We start from the raw sequence: 21,297 nt of genomic DNA on the forward strand, positions 1-21,297 counted from the left end.
CATTCCCTTTTATTCATGGTACCCCACTCTACCATTCCCTTTTATTCATGGTACCCCACTCTACCATTCCCTTTTATTCCTGGTACCCCAATCTACCATTCCCTTTTATTCATGGTTCCCCACTCTACCATTCTCTGTTATTCATGGTACCCCACTCTACCATTCGATTTTATTCATGGTACCCCACTCTACCATTCTATTTTATTCATGGTACCCCACTCTACCATTCCCTTTTATTCCTGGCTCCCCACTCTACCATTCTCTTTTATTCCTGGTACCCCACTCTACCATTCTCTTTTATTCCTGGTACCCCACTCTACCATTCCCTTTTATTCCTGGTACCCCACTCTACCATTCTCTTTTATTCCTGGTACCCCACTCTACCATTCTCTTTTATTCCTGGTACCCCACTCTACCATTCCCCTTTATTCATGGTTCCCCACTCTACCATTCTCTTTTATTCATGGTACCCCACTCTACCATTCCCTTTTATTCACGGTACCCCACTCTACCATTCTCTTTTATTCATGGTACCCCACTCTACCATTCCCTTTTATTCCTGGGTCCCCACTCTACCATTCCCTTTTATTCATGGTACCCCACTCTACCATTCTCTTTTATTCATGGTACCCCACTCTACCATTCTCTTTTATTCCTGGTACCCCACTCTACCACTCTTTTATTCCTTGTACCCCACTCTACCATTATCTTTTATTCATGGTACCCCACTCTACCATTCCATTTTATTCCTGGTACCCCACTCTACCATTCCCTTTTATTCATGGTACCCCACTCTACCATTCCCTTTTATTCATGGTACCCCACTCTACCATTCTCTTTTATTCATGGTACCCCACTCTACCATTCTCTTTTATTCCTGGTACCCCACTCTACCATTCTCTTTTATTCCTTGTACCCCACTCTACCATTATCTTTTATTCATGGTACCCCACTCTACCATTCCATTTTATTCCTGGTACCCCACTCTACCATTCTCTTTTATTCCTGGTACCCCACTCTACCATTCTCTTTTATTCCTTGTACCCCACTCTACCAATCTCTTTTATTCATGGTACCCCACTCTACCATTCCCTTTTATTCCTGGTACCCCACTCTACCATTCCCTTTTATTCATGGTACCCCACTCTACCATTCTCTTTTATTCATGGTACCCCACTCTACCATTCTCCTTTATTCCTGGTACCCCACTCTACCATTCCCTTTTATTCATGGTACCCCACTCTACCATTCTCTTTTATTCATGGTACCCCACTCTACCATTCCATTTTATTCCTGGTACCCCACTCTACCATTCCCCTTTATTCATGTTACCCCACTCTACCATTCTCTTTTATTCATGGTACCCCACTCTACCATTCTCTTTTATTCCTTGTACCCCACTCTACCATTCTCTTTTATTCCTGGTTCCCCACTCTACCATTCTCTTTTATTCCTGGTTCCCCACTCTACCATTCTCTTTTATTCATGGTACCCCACTCTACCATTCCCTTTTATTCATGGTACCCCACTCTACCATTCTCTTTTATTCCTTGTACCCCACTCTACCATTCTCTTTTATTCCTGGTTCCCCACTCTACCATTCTCTTTTATTCATGGTACCCCACTCTACCATTCCCTTTTATTCATGGTACCCCACTCTACCATTCCCTTTTATTCATGGTACCCCACTCTACCATTCCCTTTTATTCCTGGTTCCCCACTCTACCATTCCCTTTTATTCATGGTACCCCACTCTACCATTCTCTTTTATTCATGGTACCCCACTCTACCATTCTCTTTTATTCCTGGTACCCCACTCTACCATTCTCTTTTATTCCTTGTACCCCACTCTACCATTATCTTTTATTCATGGTACCCCACTCTACCATTCCATTTTATTCCTGGTACCCCACTCTACCATTCTCTTTTATTCCTGGTACCCCACTCTACCATTCTCTTTTATTCTTTGTACCCCACTCTACCAATCTCTTTTATTCATGGTACCCCACTCTACCATTCCCTTTTATTCCTGGTACCCCACTCTACCATTCCCTTTTATTCATGGTACCCCACTCTACCATTCTCTTTTATTCATGGTACCCCACTCTACCATTCTCTTTTATTCATGGTACCCCACTCTACCATTCTCCTTTATTCCTGGTACCCCACTCTACCATTCCCTTTTATTCATGGTACCCCACTCTACCATTCTCTTTTATTCATGGTACCCCACTCTACCATTCCCTTTTATTCCTGGTACCCCACTCTACCATTCCCCTTTATTCATGTTACCCCACTCTACCATTCTCTTTTATTCCTGGTTCCCCACTCTACCATTCTCTTTTATTCCTGGTACCCCACTCTACCATTCTCTTTTATTCTTTGTACCCCACTCTACCAATCTCTTTTATTCATGGTACCCCACTCTACCATTCCCTTTTATTCCTGGTACCCCACTCTACCATTCCCTTTTATTCATGGTACCCCACTCTACCATTCTCTTTTATTCATGGTACCCCACTCTACCATTCTCTTTTATTCATGGTACCCCACTCTACCATTCTCCTTTATTCCTGGTACCCCACTCTACCATTCCCTTTTATTCATGGTACCCCACTCTACCATTCTCTTTTATTCATGGTACCCCACTCTACCATTCCCTTTTATTCCTGGTACCCCACTCTACCATTCCCCTTTATTCATGGTTCCCCACTCTACCATTCTCTTTTACTCATGGTACCCCACTCTACCATTCCCTTTTATTCATGGTACCCCACTCTACCATTCCCTTTTATTCATGGTACCCCACTCTACCATTCCCTTTTATTCATGGTACCCCACTCCACCATTCCCTTTTATTCATGGTACCCCACTCTACCATTCCCTTTTATTCATGGTACCCCACTCTACCATTCTCTTTTATTCCTGGTACCCCACTCTACCATTCCCTTTTATTCATGGTACCCCGCTCTACCATTCTCTTTTATTCATGGTACCCCACTCTACCATTCCCTTTTATTCCTGGTACCCCACTCTACCATTCTCTTTTATTCATGGTACCCCACTCTACCATTCTCTTTTATTCCTGGTACCCCACTCTACCATTCTCTTTTATTCCTTGTACCCCACTCTACCATTATCTTTTATTCATGGTACCCCACTCTACCATTCCATTTTATTCCTGGCACCCCACTCTACCATTCTCTTTTATTCCTGGTACCCCACTCTACCATTCTCTTTTATTCCTGGTACCCCACTCTACCATTCTCTTTTATTCCTGGTTCCCCACTCTACCATTTCCCTTTCATCATGGTCTTCGTGACCAGAGCACAAGTCCCAGGCTGTACAATGTCCAAGTGATCTTCTTCAACGTTGGTATTACAGTATACTGGAACAGAAGTAACTACCTTTCATAAAAAAACAGGAATGTGTGCTTGATGGCTCGTAATACATTTATGTTCTGAAGGCTATATCTTCTTCTCCACACAAATTAAGGGTGCTTTTTTCTCCTCAGAAGCCTCAGTTTGTCGGGGCATGGACTCTACAAGGTGTCAAAAGTGTTCCACAGGGATGCTGAACCATGTTGACTCCAATACTTCCCACAGTTGTGTCAAGTTGGCTGGATGTCCTTTGGGTGGTGGACCATTGTTGACACACAGTAAACTGTTGAGCATGAAAAACCTTGACACAAACCTGTGCGCCTGGCACCTACTACCATACCCCGTTCAAAGGCACTTCAATTGTTTGTCTTCCCCATTCATCCTCTGAATGGCACACATACACAATCAATGTCTCATTTGTCTCAAGGCTTAAAAATCCTTCTATAACCTGTCTCCTCCCCTACCCTACACTCCCCTACATATACACTGATTGAAGTGGATTTAACATGTGACATCAATAAGGGATCATAGCTTTTACCTGGTCAGTCTATGTAATGGAAAGAGAAGGTGTTCTTAATGTTTTGTAATACTCAGTGTACCTAAACATAGGGACAAGGGATGATTCATTCCTCATTGATATATTAACTTTGTTCAAAACAACAAACAATTGTTTACATTAATCAAATACCTATACAACACTTCTGGTCTATTATCATAGTGAAACATCTGCAGTCTAAGCACTTTAGTGTTAAACACAATTTAAACAGAAGTGAACTAGGGGTTAAAGTCAGAAGTGGCTGAGTCGGGATTCAGTTGACAATGAGGTGGGTTATGATCAGCACACACTAACAGACACCTTCAGAGAGCTGTCAGCTCTCCCTCAGTCCTCCTTTATCAAGACCTCCTCGCCACCACTCCGTGACCTCGCGCCCAGAGTTCACACAACTGCAACACCCGTGGGGATCCAGCTTGCCAGCCACAACAACACTCTACTACACTCTACTATACTCCAACCCTGTCACTCAATCTGCCCTAGCCAGACTGGCATCAAACCAACACAGAGGCCAATGCAAAGGAAAAACACCAAACTACAACACAAAGCCAACACATCTACAACCTCTACAACCACATCAAACTGAAAAGGACCCAGCTAGTGAATAAATCTGTACTTACAAGACGTAATGCAGAAGTATGCCCATGAATCACCACATTCAATACATTAACATTGCAGTAGACAACAAAAACATCTGTAGAACCTCTACACTTTGAGTTGACACCAGCAGTGATTCAACAGCCCTGAAAGTTCAGCCGTTCAGAAGAGGGCAGAAGTAGCTTGGTTACATTACCTGGCAGACTTCATAGAGTAGTTTGTATTGCTCCTCAGGCTTCTGCAGGGTACAGAGGCTGCATCCCATGGTGGAGGAATCTCACCATACAGTCTTGCTCTCCAATCTGCCAGGCAAGTTGTCTCTCTCTCTGGGCTGCTGGCTCACATGGAGCTGCTGACCAGGCTGCTCCGTCTCGCAAACTCACCCAGGAAATAGGTTTAGCTGAAAGGATTTACATGAAGGCTGTGCAGCCAGTCATGCACGCGTGTCCTGAGTGTGTCTGAGTAGGAGTAAGCACGCTCTACTCTCAGTCTGTCTCTCACTAACTCACTCCCTCCCTCACTCTGAGCCAGCGCCTCTCCTCAGCCCAAATACACCCCCTCATGCATATTAAGCAGCCACTCATTGAATAATCATGAGGGACTGTCCCAATATGATGGGCTGAGCTAACCGCAGACTATGCTAGTGGAAGTTTTATTAATTAACAATAATTACGCCTATTGTGCTGGGGACAAAATGAGTGACATGGAGGCTTTTTGTAGTCACTGCAAACAAACATGATTTCCTTTTATGGGGGCAAGGAGATCTTGTCAGTCTTAATTATTCCAGGAATTCCATTTGAATGGTTTAGCATTGTGACAATGAGCCCAGTCCCATGTGCACGGAGCCACATAAAGGCATCCATCTCCAATGTCGATCTAGACACAAAGTCCACAGAAATGCTCTATAGCTTTTTCACAAAAGAGGTTGACATAAAACAAAGGTGTAGATGGAATTTGAAATGTTTCATGCCCCGGGTTCATGCCCCGGCTTCAATTTAGGCTTTTTTTCACCATGACCTATTCTTTATCCTATTGGGTGGGTAGATGGACAAACAAACAAACAAATCAAATGTTTAAGCTTCCTAAAACATAGAGGGAAGCTTCAGCCAATGGAGCCACTGATGGTAAGTGACATGCCATTCTCTGCATCCTCGGTGGTGTCGCAACGCTAAGTCAAAAGCTGCCCTTTCCAGCACCTGAGCTGACAATGGCTCCAGCTCCAGTGTGCCAGACCTGGCATGGGTCTTGGTACACGCTCCGGTGCCATGCAGCCATCCAAACTGTAATGCCAATTAGGGTTTGATAGTGGGCGCCGGGTGGCCCTGCTTATTTCGATAAGGGGTGGCAGTGCCCTCCCAGAAACAGAGTGCCACTGTCGTACCCTCTGCCTCTGCTCCACTCACGCAGTTAGTGACACATTGGTCCGTCAAGGCTGATGTCACTTGGCAGTCAGTGATCATCAAGGCCTATGTTGGGGAGTCCTGGGAGAAGGGCAACCCGCCGCTCATGTCAGTACACTGGCAAAGGTTAATGACCTGTTGAGGCCAATTATGTAATGAAATGACGGATTGTGATAAGTGCAGGTAGCCTAGCGTTTAAGAGTGTTGGGCCAGTAACTGCAAGGTTGCTGGTTTGTTATCCCCAAGCTGTCTAGGTAAAACATTTGTCGATGTGCACTTGAGCAAGGCATTTAACCCAATAAAAGAAGAAAAAATTAAATACATTTATCTTTCATCTCTCTGTGTTTCATAATTTTCCATTTCGGCAACATTAAAGAGAAGAGGATGGCATTGATATTTCTCTACAAGTCGAGAAACACACACACACACACACACACACACACACACACACACACACACACACACACACACACACACACACACACACACACACACACACACACACACACACACACACACACACACACACACACACACACACACACACACACACACACACACACACAAATCAGTGGACCATGGACAGACACATAACATTTAGCTTACATTGATTGTACTATTGTTTTTGGAATTGTTTAGTTGTCACTGTGTTAGACTAAGCAGAGATGATTTGATGATGTTGAAATGGTCCGTAAATAGTGGAACCAACTCCTATTTTCTTTGCGATTTGCAGTAACTCTCCACTGTCCGAAATCAATGGTTGTTTAGTAGTCCAAAAATGTCGGAAACATTAACTTGATTGACCATGTTTTCGTAACATGCAATTTGCTATGTGGACTCCATCGGACAGAGGTTGCTCTATGGTTTTGTGATGAAACAAAGCTGTGGTTATATTTATTCTGCCGCTGTGGCTTCTTATTGTCTCAGCCTTAGGTCTATATAACACGGTGTCAAGACATATGAACTAACAGGTTTTAGATCAAACAACACAATTATCACAACACATAGGTTGTAATTATGGCTTTTCCTGGCTTGGCTTCCCCAGTGAGTTTAACCACACACCGCTACTAGCTCCTACAGGGTCGTCATTCCTGCGTCTGTCAGATGTGGGGGTTATCACAAAAATACATTATTTCAGACACTGGTAAACAGGGCCCCAGCCCATATCCCATGTCCTCTCTTTCATAGAGCATGCTGGGTTGTATTCATACCGGTCTACATCACATGGCTGGCTGTGTCCCTGGCGTGGTGGCTGGTGTTGATAGTGGTACATGAGCACTGTGCAGGGTGTTTCCGCAGGCCAGATGTTTCCACCAATCCCTATCCGTCTGTCAGCATTGCTTCCCTCACCACTACCTCCCAGGCCTGCTCCACCATGGGCCCTGGCATAGCCTAACGTAGCATCCCAGGCCTGCTCTACCATGGGCCCTGGCATAGCCTAACGTAGCATCCCAGGCCTGCTCCACCATGGGCCCTGGCATAGCCTAACGTAGCATCCCAGGCCTGCTCCACCATGGGCCCTGGCATAGCCTAACGTAGCATCCCAGGCCTGGTCTACCATGGGCCCTGGCATAGCCTAACGTAGCATCCCAGGCCTGCTCTACCATGGGCCCTGGCATAGCCTAACGTAGCATCCCAGGCCTGCTCCACCATGGGCCCTGGCATAGCCTAACGTAGCATCCCAGGCCTGCTCTACCATGGGCCCTGGCATAGCCTAACGTAGCATCCCAGGCCTGCTCCACCATGGGCCCTGGCATAGCCTAACGTAGCATCGTATGCCTGCTCCACCATGAGCCCTGGAATAGCCTAACGTAGCATCCCAGGCCTTCTCCACCATGAGCCCTGGCATAGCCTAACATAGCATCCCAGGCCTGCTCCACCATGAGCCCTGGCATAGGCTAACGTAGCATCCCAGGCCTGCTCCACCATGAGCCCTGGCATAGCCTAACGTAGCTTCTCAGGCCTGCTCCACCATGGGCCCTGGCATAGCGTAACGTAGCATCTCAGGCCTGCTCCACCATGAACCATGGCATAGCCTAATGTAGCAGGTGTAGAAAGACACCCGAGTGTAGTTCCCACTTCCCTTATTCAGAGGAAATAGAAGTTAAATTGAAAATACCGTATCCATGAAAACCAGATGTTAGAATTTTCTGGCTACTCCACATAGGCTAACCATGGCACTGCTCCATGGCACTGCTCCATGGCATCCTCCTTCAGAGCAAGACAACCCCCTCCGGTGTTCATTCTATAGGATCCAGCCCTAGCCTTATCCATCTGCAGAGGTTTAACCATTGGAGGACTGGCAATGAATAATCATCTCTTTTCCCACCACGTTAGTTTTGAAACATCCAGCACGCCTTAACAACAGAAACAATATGATAGTATTACAGAGCTGATACTCAGGAAAACCTGTCACAGGCAAATTAAGGATTAGCTACATTTGCAGGAACTGTTATTAAAATCAGTATTATAGTGTGTAGTCCAACAGCTTGTATTTAGCCCCAGTGGTATTTAGTATTTAGTGGTATTTAGTCCCACCATGACAGCCAGTGCTATGCTAGTCTTAGCCACAGTGTTGGCCTGCCTGGGGCTGGAATGAATGGAGAAATTTAGAGAGAGAGCACACTCTCTATGCATCTCTTTCACACTATATTCAAGAACAAAGAGCACACACTCAATCTCATATAGGAACACCTGAAAGAGAAGATAGCCAGAGAGATATTCACACTGGAGAATGAACCACAAGACTGACAAAGAAACAATATGGATGGGATAAAGTACAGTGGAAGTTGGAACTTTACATACACCTTAGCCAAATACATTTAAACTCAGTTTTTCACAATTCCTGACATTTCATCTTAGTAAAAATTATGTTTTGTCAGTTAGGATCACCACTTTATTTTAAGAATGATAAATGTCAGAATAATAGTAGAGAGAATTATATATTTCAGTTGTATTTCTTTCATCATATTCCCAGTGGGTCAGAAGTTTACAAACAGTACACTCAATAAGTATTTGGTAGCATTGCCTTTAAATTGTTTAACTTGGGTCAAACGTTTCGGATAGCCATCCACAAGCTTCCCACAATAAGTTGGGTGAATTTTGGCCCATTCCTCCTGACAGAGCTGGTGTAACTGAGTCAGGTTTGTAGGCCTCCTTGCTCACACACACTTTTTCAGTTCTGCCCACAATTTTCTATAGGATTGAGGTCAGGACTTTGTGATGGCCACTCCAATACCTTGACTTTGTTGTCCTTAAGCCATTTTGTTACAACTTTGGAAGAATGCTTGGGGTCATTGTCAATTTGGAAGACCCATTTGCGACCAAGCTTTAACTTCCTGACTGATGTCTTGAGATGTTGATTCAATATATCCACATAATTTTCCTCCCTTATGATGTCATCTACTTTGTGAAGTGCACCAGTCCCTCCTGCAGCAAAGCACCCTCACAACATGATGCTGCCACCCCCGTCCTTCACGGTTGAGATGATGTTCTTTGGCTTGCAAGCCTCCCCTTTATACTCCAAATATAACGATGGTCATTATGGCCAAACAGTTCTATTTTTGTTTCATCAGATCAGAGCGGGGCACCAGGGTAGGCTAGTGGTTAGAGTGTTGGACTAGCAACCGAAAGGTTGCAAGTTCAAATCCCCGAGCTGACAAAGTACAAATCTGTCGTTCTGTCCCTGAACAGGCAGTTAACCCACTGTTCCTAGGCCGTCATTGAAAATAAGAATTTTTTCTTAACTGACTTGCCTAGTAAAATAAAGTAAAAAAAATAAAAAAAAGAGGACATTTCTCCAAAGAGTACAATCTTTGCCCCCATGTGCAGTTGCAAAACGTAGTCTGGCGGTTTTGGAGCAGTGGCTTCGTCCTTGCTGAGCGGCCTTTCAGGTTATGTCGATAAAGGACTTGTTTTACTGTGGATATATGTGTGGAGTGCTTGAAAAACAAGTTTTAATGACTCCAACCTAAGTGTATGTAAACTTCCGACTTCAACTGTACGTAGACTTGATTAATTCATCACAAAAATGTGACAATGGTAATAATAGCCTAATAATCTGTCTGTTACGCCCTGATCTGTTTCACCTGTCCTTGTGCCTGTCCTTGTGCTTGTCTCCACCCCCCTCCAGGTGTCGCCCATCTTCCCCATTATCCCCTGGGTACTTATACCTGTGTTCTCTATTGCCAGTTCGTCTTGCTTGTCAAGACAACCAACATTTTGTCTCAGCTCCTGCTTTCCTCAGTCTCTCTTTTCTCACTCTCCTGGTTTTGACCTTTGCATGTCCTGACTCTGAGCCTGTCTGCCTGACCACTCTACCTGCCCCTGACTCTCAACTTGCTTGTCTGGTGCCTTTGCCCCTACTCTGGATCACCGACCACTGCCTGCATGACCTTTCATTTGCCTGCCCCTGTTGTTGTAATTAACATGGTTACTTCAACACAGTCTGCACTTGGGTCTTACCTGAAACGTGATAGCACGAACTGGCCATGATTGACCCAGCAGACTTGGACCAGCACAGCAATGCCATCTACTCCCAAGGAGCCCTCATTGGTCGACACGAGGAGTTACTTAGCGGTCTGATGGAAGGGTTCCAAGACGTGGCCAAATGCCACGACCTAGCATTGGACGCTTTGCGGGAGCAATTCCATGGGTTGCTTACTAGGCAGCCTACCACGACGGTACCCTCCCAATCCCTCAGTAACCCAGCTGATAGCAGCGCCGTCACCTCGATTTCCCGGGAACTCCGCTTACTTCCACCGGAGCACTACAATGGAGATTCCAGAACCTGCCGGGCATTTCTCAGTGCTCCCTCATTTTCGAGCTGCAGCCTTCTTCGTTCCCTTAGGACCCCTCAAAGAAAACATGCGTTATTACGCTGATGTCCGCTTGTGCCACGGTGGTGTGGGAGCAACAATCCGCCGTCTGCCTCAGTCTGGAGGTATTCGTGGCGGAGGTGAGGAAAGTTTGAGGCTCAAGTGGCCGGTAGAGAGGCTGCCCGGAAGTTACTCCAGCTAGCAGCGGAGGGTGCCTGGAACCCAGAAGCGCTGTTCGGCACGTTCCTGTACGGCTTATCGGAGGAAGTACGAGCTTGCAGCCCGGGAACTACAAACGCAACTTGACTCACTCATCACTTTAACCATCCGGATCGATGGTCGGCTACGGGAATGTAGGAGGGAGAAGAGGTCTGATTACGGTCCCAATCGCTCACTCAAGGATCCCACCTTGCATCTGATGACCTCCGGAAGTCCCCATCTCCCCCTACTCACCCCCCTCTCCATGCCACCCTGCTGTGGGGCAACTAGTCCAAGTCTTTCCAGATACTCATCGACTCGGGGGCCGTTATGAGTCTTATGGACGTTACCATGGCATCCGAGCTGGGCATCCCCACTCAACCCCTCTCCATTCCCATGGATGTTAGAGCACTGGACGGGCACTTTATAGGCCGGGTCACCCACCATACCACCTCCATCAACCTACGAGTGTCTGGGAACCACAGTGAGACAATGGAATTTCTGCTAATTGAGTCTATGCAGGTTCCTGTGGTGATGGGATTCTTTTGGCTCCAGCGACACAATCCCTTGATTGATTGGACTACTGGTGCCATCGTGGGCTCTACTGGTGCCACGCTCAATGCCTAAAATCAGCTCTGCCTGCCCTGAGACGTCTTCCTGGAAGCTTGGAAATTATTGCCCCGAACCTCTCTACCATTCCCTCAGAGTACCAGGACCTCTGGGAGGGGTTCATTAAGGCCCTTGGCTACTTTGCTTCCGCGACACCGACCAATACCCAAGGATGTTAAGCCGGATGCGTTGGCACACCACTATAGCCCCGCGGCTACAACCTCAGAGGCTGAGACCTTTCCCGCTGCTCCAAAATCATTAGACCCTCTGCTGTTTGTCCTCTGTTGCACCATACCCTCCGTATACCTCCTACTTGTCATGTGTCTTGATGTAAATTCATGTCTCACAGCCCTTTGTCTCCTGTCTCAGCTCCTGCTCTTTTTCTCGCTCTTCTGGTTTTGACCTTTGCCTGTCCTGACTCTGAGCCCGCCTGCCTGACCACTCTGCCTGCCCCTGACCCTGAGTCTGCCTGCCTGATTACTGACCCCTGCCTGCTGTGACATGTCATTTGCCTGCTGCTGTTGTAATAAACTTTGTTACTTCACAGTCTGCACTTGTGTCTTACCTGAAACGTGATACTGTCACTGCATTAATCAAATGACCAATTAATTTCTAGTTGCTGTGACAACAGTACACCATCGCCCGCCCTCCCCCACCACTGCAAAAATGTTGGGGTGTAAACAGACTTCAAACAGCAACTTGAACTATGGGCTCTGGAGACAAGGAGTCCAACAGCAAGTCCCAGTCATTAGTGACAGACAGAGACACAGTCTCCTGCCTCTACACTGGACCCAGTAACAAGTAGGACCAAGAGGTAATAATGTCATGTGTGTCACTGTAAACATCGGGGGGTTTGGCTAGAGGAAGGGACAGGGGTTATCATGTCCCTCCCTCATTGGCTATGGGGTCCTTTGAATGTGTGGGTCTCCTGTGCTGTGTAGCTCCCTGCTTGACTGGGTCATTTATATTCATGGTGTCTCTGTAGTGCCGCTCTGTAGCACTCTGCTCTGTAAGGGTCCCGCTGGGGCCAGTTTAACAGTTGTGTTTTTAACTACAGCAACAGAGGTGCGGTGTGACACTCACTGACTGGGTCTGGCTTAGAGTCACTCTCTGTTTTCCACACACTTTCTCATTATCTGTCTCTCTCTTACTCTTTCTTTGTTAGACAAGTTCTCAGGATACATTTGGATTGAAGAGACCAGAAATCACATACGTGTGTGCAGTATCTCCAACAGTTATTTCACCTGTTATTACCATGATTGTGTGTCCTTCCTCAGCCTATAAACTATTGACCAAAGTTTGACAATGTCTCCATTCTACTATGATCCACTCGGATACAGGTGGCATGTATTTACAAGTGCGCAGTTGACACCTGCTCAACCCCCGCTCAGCTCAGACTAATTGAGGATTTACTGAGAGTGCACCAGTGTTAACAGGGTCAGTCTCAGTGCTGATCTGTGGTGCAGTTTAAACAGTGCCTTTACTGCCTCTCTGACTGCAGGGCAGAGCAGCATCTCTGTAGATCTACCAGGGTCTCTTCACCGTGCCACTGAGTTAAGTGAAGATGACCTCGGCATTTCAGCACGCCAAGCTGGAAAATGTCAAGCTATCAGTCTTCCTATCTATCGGACGATTCGCCTGGGAAAAATAAGTTGTGTGAATGTCTTCCAACCTGGATATGGTTTTTATGACCAGAGAAGATCAGAGAGAAACAGGGGGGTTAGCAGAATGTTGAGAATGATCTGGGGTCGTGATATCGTGGAAACGATGACTGACAGTGATAAGAGTCCAGTCCTTCTCACACTCCATAATGTTCTGTCCAGACACCAGCAGAGGTGGTGGGAGGGGTGGAGTAGAGACATCTATATAAATATACAGGAAACGATGACTGACAGTGATAAGAGTCCAGTCCTTCTCACAGTCCATAATGCTCTGTCCAGACACCAGCAGAGGTGGTGGGAGGGGTGGAGTAGAGACATCTATATAAATATACAGGAAACGATGACTGACAGTGATAAGAGTCCAGTCCTTCTCACACTCCATAATGCTCTGTCCAGACACCAGCAGAGGTGGTGGGAGGGGTGGAGTAGAGACATCTATATAAATATACAGGAAACGATGACTGACAGTGATAAGAGTCCAGTCCTTCTCACACTCCATAATGCTCTGTCCAGACACCAGCAGAGGTGGTGGGAGGGGTGGAGTAGAGACATCTATATAAATATACAGGAAACGATGACTGACAGTGATAAGAGTCCAGTCCTTCTCACAGTCCATAATGCTCTGTCCAGACACCAGCAGAGGTGGTGGGAGGGGTGGAGTAGAGACATCTATATAAATATACAGGAAACGATGACTGACAGTGATAAGAGTCCAGTCCTTCTCACAGTCCATAATGCTCTGTCCAGACACCAGCAGAGGTGGTGGGAGGGGTGGAGTAGAGACATCTATATAAATATACAGGAAACGATGACTGACAGTGATAAGAGTCCAGTCCTTCTCACAGTCCATAATGCTCTGTCCAGACACCAGCAGAGGTGGTGGGAGGGGTGGAGTAGAGACATCTATATAAATATACAGGAAACGATGACTGACAGTGATAAGAGTCCAGTCCTTCTCACACTCCATAATGCTCTGTCCAGACACCAGCAGAGGTGGTGGGAGGGGTGGAGTAGAGACATCTATATAAATATACAGGAAACGATGACTGACAGTGATAAGAGTCCAGTCCTTCTCACAGTCCATAATGCTCTGTCCAGACACCAGCAGAGGTGGTGGGAGGGGTGGAGTAGAGACATCTATATAAATATACAGGAAACGATGACTGACAGTGATAAGAGTCCAGTCCTTCTCACACTCCATAATGCTCTGTCCAGACACCAGCAGAGGTGGTGGGAGGGGTGGAGTAGAGACATCTATATAAATATACAGGAAACGATGACTGACAGTGATAAGAGTCCAGTCCTTCTCACACTCCATAATGCTCTGTCCAGACACCAGCAGAGGTGGTGGGAGGGGTGGAGTAGAGACATCTATATACATAAATAGAAGTCTCTGGTTCCTTCCATGGCTGATATATTCCGTGTCACCTCCCCTCCCTGCAGACATGCTAGGCCAGGCTGAGACTAGGCTGTGGAAGTAGAAAGGAGAGAGGAGTGGTCATAATCTCACAGGCTCCCACAGTGGTGTGGCCTGGTAGAGATTCAGTGGCGTCTCCCCTGAGTTGACTTTGGACCTGGGCTACACCTATCATCTCCTTAATCTGTAGACAATATGAGGGATGGAGGACCCACTCTGTTCAGCACTGGCTTTATGAATAATGGAGACAGCAGGTGAACAGGTGTGAGAAAGAGGGACAGAGAAAAAGAAGAAAAAGAACAAGGAGGAAGAGCGAGAGAGGGAGGGAGAGGGGGAGACAGAGAGGGAGGGAGAGGGGGAGACAGAGAGGGAGGGAGAGAGGGAGAGAGAGGGGGAGACAGAGAGGGAGGGAGAGAGGGAGAGAGAGGGGGTAGAGAGAGTGAAGGAGAGAGGGGAGAGAAAGAGAGGGGGGAGAGAGGGGGAGAGAGGGAGAGAAAGAGAGAGAGGGAGAGAAAGAGAGAGAGATAGAGAAAGAGAGGGAGGAAGAGAGATGGTGGGTGTAAGAGGAGAGTGAGGAAGAGTAAGCAGAGGGCGTACTTTAATGAGTTCCCCTCCCTTAAGCCTTGCCGTTGGGGCCTGTTTGTGTGTGTGTGTGTGTGTGTGTGTGTGTGTGTGTGTGTGTGTGTGTGTGTGAGTGTGTGTATGTGTGTCCACCCCTGGAACAATAGTCTGTGCATAATTTAACAGACAGCTGTCAGCTCCACGTTGCTGTTGACTGTGATCCACAGATCCTCCACCAACAGAGACAGGCACCAGGGGAATCACAGTCCCCACAACCTTTTCATTTGGAGGGGAGAGCAACTAATAATGTTGCTCTCACTGCTGTACAGTGTGGTCATTTACTTGGCTTGGGAGAAAACCATGCAGAGGATCACTGTCTCAATCACTAGATATGCCTTAACAAAGATATTCTGCATGTATAAATAGGTTCCTTTCAGAGAGTACATAAACTACACTGTAATGTGACAAAGCAGAATAGATGTTATTTAGATTCCTTCCTACTCTTAGAGGAGTTAGAAAACAAAACCTCAGATTGCATTTAAATCTCATTTCCTCTTCATCTCCCCACATCACTGTATGTCTTTCATCATGAACTGCATTCAGCTGGGGCTACCTGTCTATATTTGCCATCTTGTGGGATATGGGAAAACTAAACAAAGTCACTAGAAAAGCACACAACCACATGCCATATCTGATAAGAAAATATCACTCACTGACAAACAGCAAAACAACAGATCCAACACAGAGTTTGTTAGCTTTAAAAAATAAACAGTGTTCACACACTGGATATTTCAGGGCTCCATGCTGCTTCTAATGGAGTGATTTGGCTATAAGCTGCTGTCTGTCAGAGAGAGAGAGATAGCGAGTGACAGAGATAGTGAGCGACAGCGAGGGTGAGAGAGAGCGAGCGAGAGCTGGGTGTTCACACAGGGATTTGAATGTAAATCAATTGCTTCTGTGATGACAGAGAGTGACTGAGTCTGAGGTAATGGATTCTCCCTGGCCAGGGGGCTGAGAGATCCAATATGTCTCCAGCCATGGCAGGACTCCAACCATCCAATGCAGGACCTCTGGTCCCAGCAAAATTAACGGCCATAATAGGGCCACTAAAATCCACCACCTAACCTTTGCTACAAATAAAAAGGCTGCCGATTGCCTCTAGCAAGGTATCATAAAACACTATTTACAGCTAATTATCCAAATGCCACGACATTCCTCCTGAAGGTAACTCATGCCGCTTGTCAACACAGTTATTAGGCAGAATATTAAAGGAGTTCATATTTCATCCCTGTCGCACCGGTCGCATCTCTCCTGTTCTGAGAGCAGAGCTACAGCTAGGTGGGCAGTGGGGCACCCTCCATCCTCCATGACCAGGGACTCTCTCTCTCTCTCTCTCTCTCTCGCTCTCTCAGTTCTGACCTGGACACTGGCTCCTGTCACCAGCTCATTCACAGACCCATCAGCACTCCTGGCTGAGTCGGTGTGTTTACAGCCAAGGTTGTGGACTGGACAGAGCTCAATTTGTTGGGCATGGAGTGAGACAGGACCACTGTGGGATTGAATCAGTAGGTCTGTGTTGCAGGTGGTCTGTCTCTGGGGCTGTGGGTGGAGAGATATTGGACAGGTCCATGTTCAGGAGTCCATCTCATTACATTACAGTGCCCTCCCAACTGAAAGGACTGAGTGAGGGGTGACCTCATCGGCAGGTGAGTAACTGACATGAGGATCATATCACAGACTTCTATACTAGAATAGAGACCTACTGTAGGCCCATGACTTGTTGGTTGTGGGCCTACAGTATGAATGAGGATCACTGCCGAAGGAGTAAAGAAACAATATTTCTCTATGTGCAAAGTTGACCGTCTGTGTTACTTCACAAGATTTAATGACATTGAAACATCTTAACTGGGCTAACTTAAAAACTGAGACACTCAGTAAATCTTTACATTAACAACCCCTCTCCCCGTTAGTCACTCAGCCAGCAGACAGACAGTGACCTCTGTGTGGCCAAGCGAGAACTAGAGGGGGAATTCCCAGCCTCCCTGTTATTTTTGCAGAGTCACTGAGCAGTTTTAAAGTGAGGTAGATGTCCCATCTCTTAAGATCGGTCATGCCTGACATCCAGACACATTGGACTACACTATGAATGATAGCTAAAGTAAATTTATGCAGGCTGAACCCTCCACCGCTCACCGATAAGTAACTAAACATACACTTACACACAGTTTCTGCTTGGTCTTTAAAGACAATTCTAGTTGTTAGATTGTCTTGCAGAATGATTCAGGAACAACATCTGATACCAGATGGAACATTTGAAGGCAGAGAAGTTCATCCTAAATCTTGTCATTTTCAGGGCAATCATACAGTACATGGAGAGAAAAGTCATTGTTTTATTCTCTGTATTTTTCCCTGTGATAGGAAATCATCATAGCTGTATTGAGTAAAGTACACTAAATGACCAAAAGTATGTGGACATTCATGGACAGTAATATGGAGATGGTTCCCCCCTTTGCAGCTATAACAGCTTCCACTCTTCTGGGAAGGCTTTCCACTAGATGTTGGAACATTGCCACGGGGACTTGATTCAATTCAGTCACAAGCGCATTAGTGAGGTCGGGCACTGATGTTGGCCGATTAGGCCTGGCTCGCAGTCGGATTTCCAATTAATCCAAAACGTGTTCCATGGGGTTGAGGTCAGGGCACTGTGCAGGCCAGTTATGTTCTTCCGCACAGATCTCAACAAACCATTTCAGTATGGACCTCGCTTTGTGCACAGGGGCATTGGCATTCAGAAACAGGAAAGAGCCTTCCCCAAACTGTTGCCACACAGTTGGAAGCACATAATCTGATTTCCCTTCACTGGAACTTAGGGGCCTAGTCCAAACCATGAAAAATAGCCCCAGACCATTATTCCTCCTCCACCAAACTTTACAGTTGGCACTATGCATTCTCCTGGCATCCACCAAACCCAGATTTTTTCCTGCTGCCTGTCAGACGATGAAGCGTGATTCATCACTTCAGAGAACGACTTTCCACTGCTCCAGAGTCCAATGTCGGCTAGCTTTAAACCACTCCAACCAACACATGGCAATGCGCATGGTGAACTTAGGCTGCTCAGCCATGGAAATCCATTTCATAAACCTCCCGACGAACAGTTATTGTGCTGATGCACTGACGTTTTGCAGGTTTTGCTACTTACAAAGCATGGAGAGATCTGTAATTTTTATTATAGGTACACTTCAACTGTGAGAGACGGGATCTAAAACAAAAATCCCTAAAATCACATTGTATGACTTTTAAGTAATTCATTTGCATTTTATTACATGACATAAGTATTTGATACATCAGAAAAGCAGAACTTAATATTTGGTACAGAAACCTTTGTTTGCAATTAAAGAGATCATACTTTTCCTGTAGTTCTTGACCAAGTTTGCACACATTGCAGCAGGGATTTTGGCCCACTCCTCCATACAGACCTTCTCCAGATCCTTCAGGTTTCGGGGCTGTCGCTGGGCAATACAGACTTTCAGCTCCCTCCAAAGATGTTCTATTGGGTTCATGGCTGGAGACTGGCTAGGCCACTCCAGGACCTTGAGATGCTTCTTACGGAGACACTCCTTGGTTGCCCTGGCTGTGTGTTTCGGGTCGTTGTCATACTGGAAGACCCAGCCACGACCCATCTTCAATGCTCTTACTGAGGGAAGGAGGTTGTTGGCCAAGATCTCGCGATACATGGCCCTATCCATCCTCCCCTCAATACGGTGCAGTCGTCCTGTCCCCTTTGCAGAAAAGCATCCCCAAAGAATGATGTTTCCACCTCCATGCTTCACGGTTGGGATGGTGTTTTTGGGGTTGTACTCATCCTTCTCCTTCCTCCAAACACGGCGAGTGGAGTATAGACCAAAAAGCTCTATTTTTGTTTCATCAGACCACATGACCTCCTCCCATTCCTCCTCTGGATCATCCAGATGGTCATTGGCAAACTTCAGACAGGCCTGGACATGCGCTGGCTTGAGCAGGGGGACCTTGCGTGCGCTGCAGGATTTTAATCCATGACGGCGTAGTGTGTTACTAATGGTTTACTTTGAGACTGTGGTCCCAGCTCTCTTCAAGTCATTGACCAGGTCCTGCCGTGTAGTTCTGGGCTGATCCCTCACCTTCCTCATGATCATTGATGCCCCACGAGGTGAGATCTTGCATGGAGCCCCAGACCGAGGGTGATTTACCGTCATCTTGAACTTCTTCAATTTTCTAATAATTGCTCCAACAGTTGTTGCCTTCTCACCAAGCTGCTTGCCTATTGTCCTGTAGCCCATCCCAGCCTTGTGCAGGTCTACAATTTTTTCCCTGATGTCCTTACACAGCTCTCTGGTGTTGGCCATTGTGGAGAGGTTGGAGTCTGTTTGATTGAGTGTGTGGACAGGTGTCTTTTATACAGGTAACAAGTTCAAACAGGTGCATTTAATACATGTAATGAGTGGAGAACAGGAGGGATTTTAAAGAAAAACGAACGAGGTCTGTGAGAGACGGAATTCTTACTGGTAGGTGATCAAATACTTATGTCATGCAATAAAATGCAAATTAAATACTTAAAAATCATACAATGTGATTTTCTGGATTTTTGTTTTAGATTCCGTCTCTCACAGTTGAAGTGTATCTATGATAAAAATTACAGACCTCTACATGCTTTGGAAGTAAGAAAACCTGCAAAATCGGCAGTGTATCAAATACTTGTTCTCCCCATTGTATATAATGTATATCCAGTGACCCGGAGCTTTCTGGGCCCAGTTTTCTAAAATGTACTATCAGGCTATCGGATAGGATTAAATGCATAGAAATAGAATGCATAGAATGGGAGTCCCCACCCAAATCAATGATTTGTATGTTCTATTCTTTATATTTCTATGCATTTAATCATATTCGATAGCTGAAATCCAGATAGATAATTTTTGAAAAACCGGGCCCTGAAGATTTCCTATGGCAATCTGTTTTGGTAACACCACTGATTACTCCCATAGTGAATTGGATTAAACTACTGCACAGTAACAGCACACAAAACTTCTACCATAACACTACCTGTCACTGGCTAAACTTCATATGGTTATTATGTGAACCTTTTCAGTCGTCCACTATTCTCCAAGCCGGAGAGTAACGCATAATATTTGCTTGTTATAATAAGAATGATACTTCACATGAACATGATCCTTTCCCAGTAATAATCATAATATCAAATCTAATTTTATTTGTCACATGCACCGAATACAACGTAGACCTTACAGTGAAATGTCCAGGTGGCCATTTGATTAATTGTTCAGCAGTTTTATGGCTTGGGGGTAGAAGCTGTTAAGGAGCCTTTTGGACCTAGACTTGGTGCACTGATACCGCTTGCCATGAGGTAGCAGAGAGAACAGTCTATGAGTTGGGTGACTGGAGTCTTCCTCTGACACCGCCTAGTATATAGGTCCTGGATGGCAGGAAGCTTGGAACCAGTGATTTACCCGGCTGTACGCAATACCCTCTGTAGTGCCTTTCGTTCGGATGCCGAGCAGTTGCCATACCAGGTGGTGATGCAACTGGTCAGGATGATCTCGATGGTGCAGCTGTAGAACCTTTTGAGTATCTGGGGACCCATGCCAAATCTTTTCAGTCTCCTGAGGGGGAAAAGGTGTTGTCGTGCCCTCTTCACGACTTTCTTGGTGTGTTTGGACCATGATAGTTCGTTGGTGATGTGGACACCAAGGAACTTGAAACTCTCGACCCGCTTCACTCTCAACCATGGTGGAGTGGTCTGCCCTCCTTATTCTGTAGTCCATGATCATCTCCTTTGCCTTACTCATGTTTAGGGAGAGGTTGTTTCCTGGCACCACACTGCCAGGTCTCTGACCTCCTTCCTATAGGCTGTCTCATCGTTGTCAGTGATCAGGCCTACCACCATTCTGTTGTAAGCAAACTTAAATGATGGTGTTGGACTATTGCTTGGCCACGCAGTCGTGGGTGACAGGGAGTACAGGAGGGGACTAAGCACGTACCCCTGAGGGGCCCCGTGTTGAGGATCAGCATGGCAGATGTGTCATTGCCTACCCTTACCAGCTGGGGGCGGCCCA

At 46.2% G+C, this 21,297-nt stretch overlaps 1 protein-coding gene across 2 annotated transcripts in view; it reads right to left on the reverse strand.

Moving 5' to 3' along the window:
* LOC124003303 (E3 ubiquitin-protein ligase PDZRN3-B-like) overlaps positions 1-21,297 on the reverse strand; it is a 140,142-nt gene that overhangs the window by 22,192 nt on the left and 96,653 nt on the right. Inside the window, exon 1 of one of the 2 annotated variants that reach the window (XM_046311443.1) lies at positions 4,727-6,333. The exons of the other annotated variant lie outside the window; for it this stretch is intronic. Within the exon in view, the coding sequence (XP_046167399.1) occupies positions 4,727-4,795 (69 nt within the window). The 5' untranslated portion in view covers positions 4,796-6,333. Of the gene's footprint in view, positions 1-4,726; positions 6,334-21,297 lie in introns of those variants that run through there. 2 annotated transcript variants of the gene reach the window in all.

Source organism: Oncorhynchus gorbuscha, linkage group LG18 (assembly GCF_021184085.1).
Source record: "Oncorhynchus gorbuscha isolate QuinsamMale2020 ecotype Even-year linkage group LG18, OgorEven_v1.0, whole genome shotgun sequence".
In the NCBI taxonomy this organism is placed as follows: domain Eukaryota; kingdom Metazoa; phylum Chordata; class Actinopteri; order Salmoniformes; family Salmonidae; genus Oncorhynchus; species Oncorhynchus gorbuscha.